The 18,995-nt window shown below is 41.8% G+C and overlaps 1 protein-coding gene across 1 annotated transcript in view; it reads left to right on the top strand.

The window, feature by feature from the left end:
• Nucleotides 1-18,995, top strand: part of LOC132816011 (dynein axonemal heavy chain 11-like) — a 417,048-nt gene that overhangs the window by 115,257 nt on the left and 282,796 nt on the right. The window contains exons 27-28 of the mRNA XM_060825416.1: nucleotides 8,539-8,691; nucleotides 10,637-10,870. Coding sequence (XP_060681399.1) covers nucleotides 8,539-8,691; nucleotides 10,637-10,870 — 387 coding nt within the window. The remainder of the gene's footprint in view (nucleotides 1-8,538; nucleotides 8,692-10,636; nucleotides 10,871-18,995) is intronic.

Genomic DNA, 18,995 nt, shown 5'->3' with positions numbered 1-18,995 from the left:
TTTAGATATTAATGGTTGGAATTAAATTGAAAAACAAAACTTTTACTTTTAACAAATTCTTTCCAAGTATACGGAAAGAAGAAATGATAGAGAAATCAACATACAGTTGCCTTAAGAGTATGATACAATTTGTAGGGTAATGAAGAAAAGTTTTGGCACCTCAAAAGTAACAAAAGTGCAAAATTACTAAATTTGCATTTAGCCTGTTTGATTTATGGATAGGTTTTATTTAAAGAGTGTTAATTTGGTGGAGTCTAACTCAAGGTTACAATAAAACAAAGTTACTTGTTAATCAAAATAAAAGTCATTATTGTTTTCTGATAGATGTTCTGTAATATATCATAATGAACTGTTCTTCAGAGACAGATAACTTTTATTGAGTTAACAAGAGAAAGGCTGCAGTAGTGAGAATAGTGGATTCTTTCTTGATTATATGTTTTTGGAGATAAGTCTCTTGATTAAACTTAAAATATAAACCACAGCTATTAATTTAACCTGGGGCAGTGTTTGTAGAGGAATAAGACGGTTTTATTTTCTGGGTCTGTAGATTGTGAAGAAGCAAAAATGGCCTTTGCAGTGATATGTACTTTGTGGGAGTTTAAAGAGAGTTTATGGGTTACTGCGGATTATATCTGTCATAAATGCTGTTGGATGCGAATCTTATCAGATCGAGTGGATTGGTTGGAGAGACAGATAGAACCGATGAGGAATTTGTAACAGCAACAGCATGTGATGGATGGCAGTTATAGGAAGGGGGGGAAAGTCTCAGATGCAGTCACATAGATGGGTTAACTAAAGGAAGGGTGAGAGAGGTAGACAACTAGAACAAGAGTCTTTTGTGGATATACCCATTTCAAACAGGTATGCTATTTTGGAAAATGTAGGGGGTGATGGATTCTCAGGGGAACGTAGCACTAACAGCCAAGTTTCTGGTATTGAGACTGGCTCTAATGCAACGAGGGGTACGTCAGCTGCCAAGAGATCAATTGTGTTAGGGGATTCTGTAGTCAAAGGTACAGACAGACGTTTCTGTGGCCAGCAGTGAAAAAGTAGAATGGTGCATTGCTTCCCTGTTGTCAGGATTAAGGATGTCTCAGAGAGGGTGCAGAATGTTCTCACGGGGGAGAGGGGCCAGCAGATGGTCATTGTCCACATTGGAACCAACGACACAAAGGGAAAAGGTTGAGATTCTGAAGGGAGATTACAGAGAGTTAGGCAGGAATTTAAAAAGGAGATCCTCAAAGGTAGTAATATCTGGATTACTCCCAGTGCTACGAGCTAGTGAGGGCAGGAATAGGAGGATAGAGCAGATGAATGCATGGCTGAGGAGCTGGTGTATGGGAGAAGGATTCATATTTTTGGATCATTGGAATCTCTTTTGGGGTAGAAGTGACCTGTATAAGAAGGATGGATATCACCCAGGGACAAGGTAGGACTAATAAATTAAACTGCATTTATTTCAATGCAAGGGGCCTAACAGGGAAGGCAGATGAACTCAGGGCATGGTTAGGAACATGGGATTGGGATATCATAGCAATTGTGGAAACATGGCTCAGGGATGGGCAGGACTGGCAGCTTAATGTTCCAGGATACAAATGCTACAGGAAGGATAGAAAGGGGGGGGGGGCAAGAGAGGAGGGGGGAGTAGCATTTTTGATAAGGGATAGCATTACAGCTGTGCTGAGGGAGGATATTCCAGGAAATACATCCAGGGAAGTTATTTGGGTGGAACTGAGAAATAAGAAAGGGATGATCACCTTATTGGGATTGTATTATAGACCCCCCAATAGTAAGAGGGAAATTGAGAAACAAACTTGTAAGGAGATCTCAGCTATCTGTAAGGATAATAGGGTAGTTATGGTAGGGGATTTTATCTTTCCAAACATGGACTGGACTGCCATAGTGTTTACTAACACTACGGGCAATTTAGCATGGCCAATTCACCTGGCCTGCACATCTTTGGACTGTGGGAGGAAACCCACGCAGACACGGGGAGAATGTGCAAACTCCACACAGTCAGTCACCTGAGTCGGGAATTGAACCCAGGTCTCTGACACTGTGAGGCAGCAGTGCTAACCACTGTGCCACCGTGCCACCCGTACATGTGGATGTGCCTATTAGAGACAAAGCAAAACTTGACCTACTCTTGGGAAATAAGACAGGGCAGGTGACTGAGGTGTCAGTAGGGGAGCACTTTGGGGCTAGCGACCATAATTCTATTCATTTTAAAATAGTGATGGAAAAGGATAGACCAGATCTCAAAGTTGAAGTTGAAGTTCAAAATTGGAGAAAGGTCAATTTTGACGGTATTAGGCAAGAACTTGCGAAAGCTGATTGGAGGCAGATGTTCGCAGGTAAAGGGACGGTTGGAAAATGGGAAGCCTTCAGAAATGAGATAACAAGAATCCAGAGAAAGTATATTCCTGTCAGGGTGAAAGGGAAGGCTGGTAGGTATAGGGAATGCTGGATGACTAAAGAAATTGAGGGTTTGGTTAGGAAAAGGAAGGAAGCATATGTCAGGTATAGACAGGATAGATCGAGTGGATCGTTAGCAGAGTATAAAGAAAGTAGGAGTATACTTAAGAGGGAAATTAGGAGGGCAAAACGGGGACATGAGATAGCTTTGGCAAATAGAATTAAGGAGAATCCAAAGGGTTTTTACAAATATATTAAGGGCAAAAGGATAACTAGGGAGAGAATAGGGCCCCTGAAAGATCAGCAAGGTGGGCTTTGTGTGGAGCCACAGAAAATGGGGAAAATACTAAATGAATATTTTGCATCAATATTTACTGTGGAAAAGGATATGGAAGATATAGATTGTAGGGAAATAGATAGTGACGTCTTGCAAAATGTCCAGATTACAGAGGAGGAAGTGCTGGATGTCTTGAAACGGTTAAAGGTGGATAAATCCCCAGGACCTGATCAGGTGTACCCGAGAACTCTGTGGGAAGCTAGAGAAGTGATTGCTGGGCCTCTTGCTGAGATATTTGTATCATCGATAGTCACAGGTGTGGTGCCGGAAGACTGGAGGTTGGCAAACATGGTGCCACTGAATAGAAGGGCGGTAAAGACAAGCCAGGGAACTTTAGACTAGTGAGCCTGACCTCGGTGGTAGGCAAGTTGTTGGAGGGAATCCTGAGGGACAGGATGTACATGTATTTGGAAAGGCAAGGACTGATTCGGGATAGTCAATATGGCTTTGTGCATGGGAAATCATGTCTGACAAATTGTTTGGGTTTTTTGAAGAAGTAACAAAGAAGATTGATGAGGGCAGAGCAATAGATGTGATCTATATGGACTTCAGTAAGATGTTCGACAAGGTTCCCCATGGGAGACTGATTAGCAAGGTTAGATCTCATGGAATACAGGGAGAACTAGCCATTTGGATACAGAACTGACGCAAAGATAGAAGACAGAGGGTGGTGGTGGAGGGTTGTTTTTCAGATTGGAGGCCTGTGACCAGTGGAGTGTCACAAGGATCGGTGCAGGGCCCTCTACTTTTTGTCATTTACATAAATGGTTTGGATGCGAGCATAAGAGGTACAGTTGGTAAGTTTGCAGATGACACCAAAATTGGAGGTGTGGTGGACAGCGAAGAGGATTACCTCTGATTACAACAGGATCTTGACCAGATGGGCCAATGGGGTGAGAAGTGGCAGATGGAGTTTAATTCAGACAACTGCGAGGTGGTGCATTTTGGGAAAGCAAATCTTAGCAGGACTTATACACTTAATGGTAAGGTCCTAGGGAGTGTTGCAGAAAAAGAGACCTTGGAGTGCAGGTTCATTGCTCTTTGTAAGTGGAGTCGCAGGTAGATAGGATAGTGAAGAAGGTGTTTGGTATGCTTTCCTTTATTGGTCAGAGTATTGAGTACAGGAGTTGGGAGGTCATGTTGCGGCTGTACAGGACATTGGTTAGGCCACTGTTGGAATATTGCGTGCAATTCTGGTCTCCTTCGTATCGGAAGGATGTTGTGAAACTTGAAAGGGTTCAGAAAAGATTTACAAGGATGTTGCCAGGGTTGGAGGATCTGAGCTACGGGGAGAGGCTGAACAGGCTGGGGCTGTTTTCCCTGGAGCGTTGGTGGCTGAGGGGTGACCTTATAGAGGTTTACAAAATTGTGAGGGCATGGATAGGATAAATTGACAAAGTCTTTTTCCCTGGGGTCGGGGAGTCCAGAACTAGAGGGCATAGGTTTAGGTTGAGAGTGGAAAGATATAAAAGAGACCTAAGGGGCAACTTTTTCACACAGAGGGTGGTACGTGTATGGAATGAGCTGCCAGAGGATGTGGTGAAGGATGGTACAATTGCAACATTTAACAGACATTTGGATGAGTATATGAATAGGAAGGGTTTGGAGGATATGGGCTGGGTGCTGGCAGGTGGGATTAGATTGGGTTGGGATATCTGGTCGGCATGGACGGGTTGGACCGAAGGGTCTGTTTCCGTGTGTGCATCCCTATGACTCTATGACTCTAAAGAATGCATGATTCTGGAATTTCTGTGGAGTTCTAACATCTTGCTTAAGAATTTGGTGAATAATTTAGGATTAATGTCACATTATTTTCTGTCCTACTTTTCCTGCTAATGTTTTCCTCCCTTGTTGGTGTACAGTTTCATGGACAGTGAGCCCCCTCCAGTAGCAATTCCTCATTCATGACTGTATCCAGGAGCTGTGGCAGGACTTTTGACAATAGAAATTTCCTCATTTGATCTTGATTCATCTTCATGAACACTAGCACAATTAGTAAGCATTCCAGAAGCTGTCTTTGTATAATAAATGGAAGACTTGGCCCTCCCTAAATGTTACTCCTTGTGATAGACGTGCTGAACCTGATATTTTCAGGAAGATTCTTACATGTCCACGGGTGGATAACCCAGAAAGATAAGAATGCTGGAGATGCTGTTGAATTTTAAGCAGGATTTCATTTTTAAAGAATCCTGATTTATTGTTGGCTGCTGAGTAATTGTGAGATCAGTCAGCAGCCAGGCACTAGTACCTGGTGGAATGCTACAGCTAGCAGCTGTTCCCAGTGAAAAAGACTGAATGGGTGGGTGGGGTGATGGTTGAGGAGATGATGAGGAGAGAATGAAGAAACATCGGGAGATGGGTGGCTATTGTTCATCATGTGTTTCAAAGTGCTCATGGCCATTAATGAATTGTGGAGAAGGAATGATTACCAAAAGAAAATGTTTTAGGAGCCAGGGCATGGATGGTGATAAAGCATTCCTCACTCATGGCCCACACTCAGCACTGTGCAAGCCTGTTGGATCGAGCAGCGCACAAACCTTACCCAACACAATCCTTTCCAAAACCAACCTAACACCTGTCTAATCATCTTAACGTGCTCCCACGAGGAGGTTGAACAGTTCATCAACTTTACTAACACCTTCCATCCCGACCTGAAATTCACCTGGACCATCTCAGACTCCTCCCTCCCCTTCCTAGACCTCTCCATTTCTATCTCGGGCGACCGACTCAACACAGACATCTACTATAAACCGACTGACTCCCACAGCTACCTGGACTACACCTCCTCCCACCCTGCCCCCTGTAAAAATGCCATCCCATATTCCCAATTCCTTCGTCTCCGCCGCATCTGCTCCCAGGAGGACCAATTCCAACACCGCACAGCCCAGATGGCCTCCTTCTTCAAGGACCGCAAATTCCCCTCAGACGTGATCGACGATGCCCTCCACCGCATCTCCTCCACTTCCCGCTCCTCCGCCCTTGAGCCCCGCTCCTCCAACCGCCACCAAGACAGAACCCCACTGGTTCTCACCTACCATCCCACCAACCTCCGCATACAACGTATCATCCGCCGCCATTTCCGCCACCTCCAAACGGACCCCACCACCAAGGATATATTTCCCTCCCCTCCCCTATCAGCGTTCCGCAAGGACCACTCCCTTCGTGACTCCCTCGTCAGATCCACACCCCCCACCAACCCAACCTCCACCCCCGGCACCTTCCCCTGCAACCGCAGGAAATGTAAAACTTGCGCCCACACCTCCACACTCACTTCCCTCCAAGGCCCCAAGGGATCCTTCCATATCCGCCACAAGTTCACCTGTACCTCCACACACATCATCTATTGCATCCGCTGCACCCGATGTGGCCTCCTCTATATTGGGGAGACAGGCCGCTTACTTGCGGAACGCTTCAGAGAACACCTCCGGGCCGCCCGAACCAACCAACCCAATCACCCCGTGGCTCAACACTTTAACTCTCCCTCCCACTCCACCGAGGACATGCAGGTCCTTGGACTCCTCCACCGGCAGAACACAACAACACGACGGCTGGAGGAGGAGCGCCTCATCTTCCGCCTGGGAACCCTCCAACCACAAGGTATGAATTCAGATTTCTCCAGTTTCCTCATTTCCCCTCCCCCCACCTTGTCTCAGTCGGTTCCCTCAACTCAGCACCGCCCTCCTAACCTGCAATCTTCTTCCTGACCTCTCCGCCCCCACCCCACTCCGGCCTATCACCCTCACCTTGACCTCCTTCCACCTATCCCACCTCCATCGCCCCTCCCCCTAGTCCCTCCTCCCTACCCTTTATCTTAGCCTGCTTGGCTCTCTCTCTCTTATTCCTGATGAAGGGCTTATGCTCGAAACGTCGAATTCTCTATTCCTGAGATGCTGCCTGGCCTGCTGTGCTTTGACCAGCAACACATTTGCAGCTAATCATCTTAACTGCTGAGTTCCCTGATGCCGAGAAAATCCAATTCACAGTAATAAAGTTTAAATAGCTTCCAAAATCGGAGAAATAGACCTTAATTTAAATATTATGTAATTGAACCAGCCTCTCCAGAGATGTTGCACATCCACTGCAATTAAACAGAAGTAGGTGTGTTCATTTATATTGAATCTTTAACCAATTTACCTCTTCTGACCACTCTCATCTGCTCTCATTCATCCATCATAGGCTGGTGGGGCTTGGGTTGGGGGACAATGGTGTGTACATTCTCTCTCTCACTCTATTTGTGAGAATCACTAAGAATCAAAATGAGAACCATATGGTCCCCTATAGTCCAGTCTGCCTTCATGGATGCATTGTGTTTCATGTAGTTACTGCTTTGTGTGACAATGACACTTTAAAGATTTGATACAAATCCTATTCTATATTTGTAGGTGACTGTGTAATACTGGTTAGTTGCAGCTTTTGAATAGTGAGATCCTTTTAAAACAACCATCTTGCTGAAACTTGTTTATATAAACAAATACTGCCTGTGCATTTCGGTTGTGTCATGACAATTTAATTGCCTAAAACTCACAAGGTGACTATTGTGCCTTTAACTGTTTTGGATCGTCCCTCCATTAAAGGTAAATGCTACAACGGTGAAATTCAGTACAACAATTAGTTTGCTGTCGAAAAGAAGGCAAAACATAAATTTACTTCATTTATTATATATGACAAACTATAGCAATTTACTTTCTGAGATTTTTGTTTTTAATTGGTTTTACAATGATCAGATTTAGAGTTTCTGAGACCCTGATCATATCAAACAGTAATTCACTGAATCTGTAGTACCCTGACATTTTCTGGCTGGATTTTGAGACACTGGGGACCCTGCCACCTCCTAGCTAAAAGGCTGAGAAGAGAGATTGGAGGGGAGAACAGAAGTCCACTCATTATTCAGTTAGTTGCCTCTTAGCAATTTACGACTGGGAGCAGGGTTAATGGGTTTAAGCTGGATTTACTGCCCCACTCTCTCTGGAGAAAGTGTCACTTCAGAGATTTACTAACCAGTCAGATTGACGTTGCCAACAGTACCACCTGGGAGCAGTGAGCATTGGTGGGACTACAACCAGTCCCTCGACATGGAGGAGACCAGGTAAATGCAGAGCCAAATAGCTTCATCATGTGGGAGAGAAGGCTGAGTGTGTAATGTTGAAGAGCCAATTGTAAGCTTGAAGTGGTGTGTACATCTAATGGACATAGGATCCTGCAAGGAAGTCTTCTTCCCTGACATAACACCAGCCCATGCTGCTAAGCTACTAAGTTACCTGGGTGGATTGGGCCTCCCCTTGCAGTTGCAGATACAATCCTAGTAGGACAGATGGCGGACCGTAAATGACCATTAATTCACCATTAAAGGACCCCATTCGACCTAAGATGGCGGACTGCCTGATGCCTCCCTTAACTCCCATAAAGTAACAGCTCAAAAGCAGCTTCACCATCCAGAGGATGTTGTGTTCTTGACACCCCTGCCTTCACACCTTCAGGTTGGAGAACAACAATTCCAGCCCTTTGTGTGTTGGATGGAAAATGGCACTACACAGTAGTAGACCTACCTCTGGCATATGTTCTGTTCTGGGAATGCATGAACAGCAAATTTAATTCTAACAGATTTCTACAATGTATGTGAGGGTACTGAATTCATTGTTTTAGAACATATCATCAAAAATATTTTGATAGTATTGTTTTAATTCAGATTTTGCGATGAGCTTGCTGCAATAATTAATTCTTTAGATTTCCTGAGATTGTCATTGTACCTATCTGCAACTGTCTAATGTTGAAATATTGTGTTTTAGGTCACACGTCATCTTGCAAAACTCTTTGATAGCATGGCTGACCTTAAATTTGAAAATGATGGAGAAATGGAGATAAGTAAGACCGCAACAGGAATGTACAGCAGAGAGAAAGAGTATGTCCCATTCCAAGCAAAGTGTAAATGCATTGGGCAGGTAAAACTGATAATGGGCATATGCTATTACATAATGCTTTACACAATGTCAGGTACATTGGAAAGTACATTTATTTTTGCATGTGATGTGCCAGCCACTTTGTTCACATCAGAGCTCCAATATCAATAATTATCCATTATCTACAGATATATTTTGTATTAAACATTTTTTTTTACAATGTTAAAATGTTTGCAAGAGCACTAACTTTTATCTGTATTCTAATACTAATGCAACTACTAGGAACACATTTGCAAGTATTGTATGATCAATTCTAAAAGTCATACATACCATAAAGATCTAAAGATAAGCAGCTGAGGAATGGAGGGTGCAAGATATAGAAAGACTAGCATCATATGACAGTAGATAGTCCTGGAGAGTTGATGCATGCTGTACAATTCTAAAGAGCACACCTTATTCAAAAACTGTCACAGCAAGGGTACATGAGAAGATTGGAAAGAGGGACATGATAATACAATGCTCTTAGATGCACAATTTGAAAAATCTTCAGAGAGAATGTCTAATTAATTTTGAAAGCAAAACCAATAGAGGTACCCATCTGTTATCCATGATGTAGGCTTCTAGCCTTGTGGGACTTGGCAAAGGATGGAAAACATGTAGATGTCAATTCGAAGGTTGCCTCCTAAAACAATTACCCTTCTACTCTTGCTGCAAACAAGCACTTCCATTTATTCCCTGTGTTGTCAGAGGTTCGTTTCTGTGTCCAGGTGATTCAGTAGTACAGAGCAGGGATATCTAAAATGTGAATTCACTCCTCTTATTCCCTCCCCAGCCAGACATCAAAGGGCCGAGTTTGGAGAAAAATAAAATTACTCTTGATTCCTATCTAATTTGCAAGGCAGGAATCTGAATGTAGCTTCCATGTTTCTATTGGATGTCCTACCTCTGTCAATTTTCCTGTACCCCAGTTTGTGCTGTAGATGAGGTATTCACTCATTTAGTGTATTACAAAAAAAAGACTAATGATAAATATTGTTCATCAAAATTAACTGACTAATTGCTGGAAAACGATACATTTTCCCTGTGCTTTTTGTCTCACAGTCAACAGGACAATTTGCAAGAGGTAGCAAAGTAAAGGAAAAACCCATCTTGGTACTATATGAGAGGAGAGAGCTGCCTGATTGGCACATGGGCTCTGACTGGTAGAAATGTTGCAATGGAGAATGCATTTGTTAGATGACTAACTGCTAAGCATTGCTTCAATTTTAAACCTGGCAAGTTGAATCTGACCATAAAATAAACAACATGAAGAATAGCTGCCATTTATTTTGTTGAATTGAAACAGATGCAGCCTGTGTATTTGCTCTTTCTGCCTATTTAGAACAGGGTCCTGTGTCTTAATATATGTAGCATAAATTATGCGCAAGTGTGCCACATTGTGAACCTGATTGACTATCCTAAACTGTTCATTGGTCGAGTTCTTAGCATGTACTCGGAATTATTTTGCAAATATTGGACAAATATGGAATTGCATCTGATGTTGGACACTTCTTTGAGTTTTGCAAGTACAGACTGGTTGAATACAGTCAGTACCTTTGCTTGTTGTGAACAGCCAAGTGATATGCTGTTTGAGGATGATCCACCAGTCTTTGAAATGTTTTGCCTACATATCTAGCATCACACCAGTGACAAGATTCATATATCATCTTACTCATTTATGTGGTTGAGAGAATGTTATTTTGACTTGATGGATCATCCTGTTAGTGGCAAACACCACTTGTGTTCCTACCAAATGTATTTTTTTTTCCAGAATACTCATGCCAAATGTCTAATTATACCTACATTAAGGACTTTAAGATATGTATACCTGATTGTATGACAAATGCAGTGGTGAAAGTTAACTTCTCGTCGGATGCAACAGGTACTGGTATAACCCTTCCATCCTTATGAATGGAAATTGACTTGATGCCTTCTGCTTTTTTTAAAGGTTGAAACCTGGTTAAATCGATTAGAGGAAAATATGCGGGAAACAGTCCGTCATCAGATTACGGAGGCTATAGCAGCTTATGAGGAAAAGCCAAGAGACCAATGGATTTTTGACTATCCAGCTCAGGTTGCACTCACCAGCTCACAAATATATTGGACTACCGATGTGGGAATTGCATTTGAAAGGCTTGAGGAAGGCTACGAAACAGCACTGAAAGATTATCATAAAAAACAGGTATAGAAATGCATTAATGACAGCTTGTTACATGCACAGTAGCTTTGTCATATATGTGATAACTTGGATAAGGAAAGTGAATTGTGCTTTCTGCAGATTATACAAAATAGGTGGGAAGCTGAATAGTGAAGGTGTCAGAATCTGCAGACAGCTTAAGCATGCTATCAAAGACTTGGCAGATGTAGTACAATATTAGAAAATGTGAAATTATTTACTTCAAGAAGAATAGAGGTGCTGAATAATATTTAAATGGAGAAAGACTGCAGAAAGCTATAGAACTGGATAAACTGAGTCCTTGTGCATGAATCAAGAAAAGCTACCATCGAGGTTCAACGGGTAACAGGGAAGGCTGTATTGCAAAGGGTATGGAATATAAAGCTAGGGTATTATTGCTAAAACTATGCAAGGCACTAGGCAGACCACAGCTGAAATACAGCAAACAGTTTTGGGACTCTTAGATAAGGAAAGGTATACTGGTGTTGGAGGCAGTTTGGAGAAGGTTCACTAAGCAGATCCCAGCGACTGTCTTATGAGGAGAGATTGAGTAGATTGAGCAAATGTTCATTGGAATTTAGGAGCGTACAGGATTCTTGGGCAATTTGATAGGTTAGATGTAGAAACGTTGATTCCATGTGTGGAATCTAGGCCCAGAGGGTGCAGTCTCAGAATAAGTGGTATCACGTTTAAGACAGAGATAAGGAAGACTTTCTTCACTCAGAAAGTTGTGAATCTGTGCAATTCTTTACTGTAGAGGGCTGTCAAGGCTGGGTCATTAATTATATTGAAGGCTGAGAAAAATAGATTTTTAATCAAAAACAGAATCAAAAGTTATAGGGAAAAGGCAGGAATGTGGAGTTGGAGCTTATCACATTGGTCATGATCTTATGGCATGGTGGCGTAGATGGGCTGAGTGGCCTCCTGCTGCTTCCATTTATGGTCATAAAGCACTATAAAACAAAATATTTAACTGAAGCAATAATGGAAATATTAGGAAACATGAGCAAAAAGTTTGTCGAAGAGATAGGTCTTGAAGAGTCTCTTAAAGGAAGAAATTGAGGTAAAAGGCAGAGAGGTTTCAACAGGCAATTCTAGTGCTTGGGCAACTGAAGGCATTGCTGCCAATGGTGAAACAATCAAAATCGGAGATGCTTGGCAGGCTGAATTGTAGGTGTGTAAGTATAGTGGAAGATGGTGGAGCCGGAGAAGATTACACTGATAAAAAAGGTGTGAAGCCACAGAAGGATTTGTAAACAAGGATAACCATTGTAAATCAGGGCATTGCCTTACTGGCAGCAAGGTCAGTGAGAACATGAATAATGGATAAACATAATTTGGGCCAAGTTAGAAGATGATCAGCAGGGTTTTGCATGACTTCATGTTTTTCAAGTGTTCAGTGTGGAAGGCTGTCCTGGAGTACAAAATAATAATTCAGCCTGGAGATAGTAGAGGGTTTTCCCAGCAGATGACATGAGGCATCAGTGAAGGGGGGGGGGGCAATGTTATGGGAGGTAGAAATAAACAATTTTAGTGAAATGTGGTTGTAAACTCATCTCAGTGTCAAACATGACAGTCTAGTTCATCCTCAGACAGTTGTTAGATGAGAAGTGGAGATGCTGGTGAGGATACAGAGTTTATGGGAACTGAAGGCAATGGCTTTGCTTTTTCCTGTTGGTAATTGAAGAAAATGTTTGTTCATTGAGCACTAGAATTAGCTTTATTGTCACATGTATTCAACTGAGTACAATGAAAAGCGTACAAGTCACCACGTATGGCACCATCTTAGATACAGCTTTTTCAGTTACAGTTCTTGGAAAAATAGAGAAGTAAATAAGTCCAGCAATACAGGTTTAGGAATAAATTATAAAATGGAGAAAAACAAGTTCAGAATAATTGTCGTCCAAACCAGCCCATGCTGGCACCTAGCCTCCAGTATGCACTGGACCATGACTCCAGACTATGTCGGGCTTCACCTCCCGGTTCACAATGCCTGGAGATTGCTCTAGTTTCGCCATGAGACTGGAGGTCCATGCCAAGGTCATACCACGCTGAGAACTGTCATATACCGCCCGAAGACCAACACGCTGGGCTGCTGGGTGATCGCCCTGCTAGACCAAGAGGACACCTTGCTGAGCTGGCAGAATGCCACGCTGGGCCAAGAGACCGCCAAGCTGGGTGAGAGGCCACCACACCAGACCTGTTCCAAGGCTGGGATTGAGAGGCTAAGAGGTTGGAGGCTTGGGAGAGAGAAGATGGCGGGGACAAAAAAGGAATGTACGGAGCAGACGAGCTCCAGCTGAATGCCCTACACTGCTGCAGCTTGGAAATACTCATCCATTGCTGATCTGCTCCTCCTATTTGCATTGGAAATCTGAAATATTGTGAAGTATTTTGAACTTGACAGACCTTTCTCCCATTAATCATTGAGAAGATTAAAGACATTATTTTCAGTTGCATCACAAAGTATGTATCCTTGTTACCTATTACACTCTCCTCATCCAGCCTCTGTTTCATGCAAAATCAAACTACTTGTTTGACAATTAGCGACAATGGAAGGGTTAAGAGAAGGGGTAGTGAGGTAGTACTCTCTGTCAATAGCAAACATTTGGAATGAGAGGTCATGTTTTCAGATAATGCTGCCAAGGAACAGCACTTATATATGAAGTAGGAGGGACCAAAGATTGTTCTGTTTGGACAAGCTCATTGTGCTTTCTAATTGTGTGCATTGTCCACAAAGCATTTTTGTTATTTTAAAGAATAAATATTTGTATGACAGCCTTTGTAGTTGAAGTTAGCTTGGCAACAGTTCATGTAATAGTGAGCACACAGCTACATGCATTCGAAACTAGCAACCACAATGTAGATTAAACGTAAGAACCAAAAAGGGCAGTGAAGAGTCCACGCTTGCTGTGGGTGAAAAAAAACACTTGAAGAACATAATTTTGTGGTGAAGTAGTATAAGAGTAAATCGAACCTTAAAATGGAGTCACTGATAATGTTGAACTTTATAACAGTATAGAAGGTATTACGAATATCATGGGGAGGTGAAGACGTTATAAAGAAGTGCTGGCACATAATGTGACAGGAAATAGAAAGAGCTTTTACAAGCATATAATTAAAAAGTAATTTTTGGACAATCCAATGTGAAGAAGGATTGCACTTGAACAACTGATCATTTATCCATTGATTAACCAACACCTTTCTTTTCACCTTGGGTTTCCATCTCTTCATCTCTTGTTTAGGCGAAGGGTGATGATGAGATGAAATTCTAATATCTATATAAATTTTACTTTTATTATTATACTTTATGTCCTCCCCATAAATTTAACAGGTACAATTTTTCTTTGAGTTTGTACCTGAAGTTATGCATAGCTTTGCAAATTACATTAGACAGGCAAATTGTGCCCTATTTGTATGGAATTCTGAAACATTATCAAGCATTTTGAGCCAAATTAGAACCGATTTTGACTAAATTTCCTCACATTAATCATTGAGAAGATCAAACCTATTGTCTTTAGCTGTTTCACAATGTATGTATTTGTTATCTGTCCCACCCTCTTTCCACACCTTTGTTGCATGTAACTGCAAAGTTTGACATAGTAATTAAACTGAGAAGAGCAAGCCCGCATCCTTCATACTTAAAGACTGTTTACTTCCACCTTGCTAACACCACCTGTCTTTGTGTTAGCTTTAATCCATCAGCTATCAAACCCCCATCCATACCTTAATCACTGCTTCCAAACTTAACTTTGTACTCATGACCAACTTCATCTGATTCATACTCTTCTTTCTATATTCAGTGCTATAACAAATCTTCATCATGTATCCTGCCTGTCTGCACTGCTTTATATGAGATGTCTACCATTAGAAAGGACTAAAAGCAGAAGTTGTTCATTTGGCTATTTTAGACCTGCTTTTCCGTTCACTAAGATTATAACTACACCGATTGTAGCCTGCACTCCTCTTTGCTCTCTATCCCTTTGTAGATTAAAAAAAATGTCCAACTCTGCCTTCATTATTTTCAATGCTCCATTCTCCACTTCAGTGTAGAGAATTATTAGGACTAATTATTCTCTGAGAGAAGAAAGTCATCTTCATCTCATTTTAAGTGGGAGGCCCCTCAGTTTGAAAAGTGCCCCTTCAGTTCTAGATTTCTCATGAGAGGAAAAATAATTTTAAGAAAATACAATATTTCAGAAACAAATTCAACAATAGTAATTTACCAGCGTTAACCAATCTTCATTTCTGTATTGTGATAATTCCAGATAATGATAATACTAGAGATATCAGAGTGAAATCTGGCTAATGGATTATAAATTTATCTTCTGCAATTTGTGTAGCATGATGATGTGTCACTGAAAATTTTCACAAGAAACTTTCAATTTTCTTTAACAAACAACACAAGTTTATGACAAAAATAAAGCTATTTGGAATGATTTTATCATAAACAACAAAAGAACGATTCAAACCTTTTTACCCAGCAATGTCCTTGGGAGATACTCAATCTCAGTGCAGGTAACTTCCTTATCTTTGCAGATCGATTTTATTTATCAACAGATGAGCACTTCATTTCAGTGAATTTCTGCAATCATACTTTGTTTCTTTTTGTTTCACCCTGAGACACGAATACAGGGTAACTCAATGACTTTTCTCCCTGAAGAAAATGAACCTTTGAGCTTATTCCAATTACTTTAACTATTTTGACGCTAATAAACAACGCATTGCTGGAATGGATGTTTTCTTCTGAAATAACCTGCTTCCAGCCTCTGGCCTCCCTTTCAGTGGTTTGTAAAATATTAACCTAATATCATTACATTAATTATCTTTCTAGGTAGCGTGTCTAGTAATTTTAATTTAAGTTAACTGATTTCTTGATCTTCCTCCTATCGGAAGGATGTTGTGAAACTTGAAAGGATTCAGAAAAGATTTATAGGGATGTTGCCAGGGTTGGAGGATTTGAGCTATAGGGAGAGGTTGAATAGGCTGGGGCTGTTTTCCCTGGAGAGTCAGAGGCTGAGGGGTGACCTTACAGAGGTTTATAAAATCATGAGGAGCATTTTTAGAGTAAATAGACAAAGTCTTTTCCCTGGGGTGGAGAAGTCAAGAACTAGAGGGCATAGGTTTAGGGTGAGAGGAAAAAAACGTAAAAGGGACCTCCAGGACAAAGTTTTCATGGAGAGGGTGATGTATGTATGGAATGAGCTGCCAGAGGCTGGTACATTTACAACATTTAAAAGGCAACTGGATGGGTACATAATTAGGATGGGTTTAGAGGGCTATGGGCCAAGTCCTGGCCAATGGGACTAGGTTAGGATAGGATAACTGGCGGGCATGGACGAGTTGGACCAAAGGGTCTGTTTCCCTGCTGTACATCATTTTGTTTCCGTGACTCTAAATGCAGTTTTGATCAACTGCAAGAGAAAGTGAGTTTCTGACCCAAACCCATTTACCTCTGCTTTAGAATCCGAATAATATAAACCTCCATCTCGGTACATGAGTCAGAATAAATGAAAACTCTTATTAAATATGAAACTGTGGGTTTGTATAAGTAACATTGCTCAGCAGAAATAATTTTAGTAAGCTTTATGATTTTCTTTGAAAGGGTTTTCATAAAACTATTCTGCATTCTTTTTCAAATTCTGCCTCTTCTGGAGGTTTGCTGTTTCAGCAGGAACATGAGCTATCAGGAGAATTCAGCAGCCTTTTTTGGAAATCTAAAAAGCCGTATATGCTTTTTCTGTATTCCATTTCAAAAAAGATGGCAATTTTACATGTTAATTTGTTGAATGTACCATTTCTTTTGAATACTAAATGAACAAGTCAATGTACTTGAACTCCCAGTTGACTGAGCTTTCACTTGACACACTGATTGCTAAAGAACTGACTCTGTTCACTGTATAAAATTTAATCCAGAAACTCATGCATCGAAAAGCAAACATATTTTCAAAGTATCAGTTTTGGTGCCACTGCAAATCTCAGTACAGCAAAGTACACTCAGATATTTTGTTACGTATTGAAACTAATTTCACAAGTTTTAGGATGTCTCAAAGCAATTTACAGTCACTGAAACCTTTCAAGTGTAATTGTTGTACCTTGGAGAAATTTGTGCAAAGGTGCTGTTTTCATAACATTAGTAAGAATAATCTCATTTTTAAAACAGTTAGTGGGGTGACCTGTGCTGATAGAAAAATGTAATTGGTAATTGTCTTACGCATTATCTTAATCAGGTGATTAATTATAATAACCCAGAGTAAAGATCTAAAACGTGCTGCTAATGGTTGATTTGGTAATATTAAATCAAATTTCAAACATTTATGGTCTCATTTGCAAAACATTGTGCATTTTTGAGGAGCCATTTAGATAGAGGAACAATACAAGTGGATAGTATAGCCTGTTGGTATGGGATTAAATGTAAAACAAATCTTTATTTCTGTTCTGTTTAGAAGCGAACCCTTTTTAACGTGGTCTTGGCTATCAGAGCTGTATGGTTTACATATTTTGTTGTAGCATATACAGGCAGGTGGTTGTACACCACACATTACACAGGCCAGGTGGCATTTGATAGTTGTGGGCAAAGTATAGAAATAGGGAGAAAGAATGTCAGAAACAAATCGTAATTCATGGAATCAGACAAAGTGAATGAATAAAAATGAAGAAGCGATCACAAGAAGTAAACTGAAAGCAGATAATTGGAGATACAGGATGGAAGACAGGCAAGGTAAAGTTTAATTTCTAAGTTATGGGGAAAAACAGCAAAATAAACATCTATAAGTATGTGATGTAACCATTAAAGTTTGTTTCTAATCCTTTGATGAGAGGAATGGCTAGAAGAAGACAACACAGCTCTGAAATTCAAATGTTCCCTTGATTTTCTGATGACTTTCTGACTGAAATATTGCCAGAAGATTGGCAAAAAAACACAACTACAATGAAAATAGCTGCTTTTAGTTATTTACATTGTTCTTCTGATCTCCTGCCATAGAATATATGTGGAATTTGCGATAACAGGTTTTTCAGCTGGGCAAATGCCCTGCCATGTGCATTGCCTAGAGTGTAGTACTAGAACACCATTAACAGTAATATTTATAACAGTTGGAGCCCAGTGTGCCCAATAGGAATTTCTTTGGGCCTTCTCCAGATATTCCGACATAATTCTTTTTGAGTACTGTATACGTTAACAGCTGAAAATGTGTTGCTGGTTAAAGCACAGCAGGTTAGGCAGCATCTCAGGAATAGGGAATTCGACGTTTCGACCATAAGCCCTTCATCAGGAATGAGAGAGAGTAGCCAAGCAGGCTAAGATAAAAGGTAGGGAGGAGGGACTTGGGGGAGGGGTGATGGAGGTGGGATAGGTGGAAGGAGGTCAAGGTGAGGGTGATAGGCTGGAGTGGGGTGGGGGCGGAGAGGTCAGTAAGGAGATTGCAGGTTAGGAGGGTGGTGCTGAGTTGAGGGAACCGACTGAGACAAGGTGGGGGGAGGGGAAATGAGGAAACTGGAGAAATCTGAATTCATACCTTGTGGTTGGAGGGTTCCCAGGCGGAAGATGAGGCGCTCTTCCTCCAACCGTCGTGTTGTTATGTTCTGCCGGTGGAGGAGTCCAAGGACCTGCATGTCCTCAGTGGAGTGGGAGGGAGAGTTAAAGTGTTGAGCCACGGGGTGGTTGGGTTGGTTGGTCCGGGCGGCCCAGAGGTGTTCTCTGAAGCATTCCGCAAGTAAGCGGCCTGTCTCCCCAATATAGAGGAGGCCACATCGGGTGCAGCGGATGCAATAGATGATGTGTGTGGAGGTACAGGTGAACTTGTGGCGGATATGGAAGGATCCCTTGGGGCCTTGGAGGGAAGTGAGTGTGGAGGTGTGGGCGCAAGTTTTACATTTCCTGCAGTTGCAGGGGAAGGTGCCGGGGGTGGAGGTTGGGTTGGTGGGGGGTGTGGATCTGACGAGGGAGTCACGAAGGGAGTGGTCCTTGCGGAACGCTGATAGGGGAGGGGAGGGAAATATATCCTTGGTGGTGGGGTCCGTTTGGAGGTGGCGGAAATGACGGCGGATGATACGTTGTATGCGGAAGTTGGTGGGATGGTAGGTGAGAACCAGTGGGGTTCTGTCTTGGTGGCGGTTGGAGGAGCGGGGC

This window comes from Hemiscyllium ocellatum, chromosome 5, assembly GCF_020745735.1.
Source record: "Hemiscyllium ocellatum isolate sHemOce1 chromosome 5, sHemOce1.pat.X.cur, whole genome shotgun sequence".
Classification (NCBI taxonomy): domain Eukaryota; kingdom Metazoa; phylum Chordata; class Chondrichthyes; order Orectolobiformes; family Hemiscylliidae; genus Hemiscyllium; species Hemiscyllium ocellatum.
The sequence above is the reverse complement of the archived record's forward strand: the minus strand, read 5'-3'. Positions and strand labels throughout refer to the sequence as shown.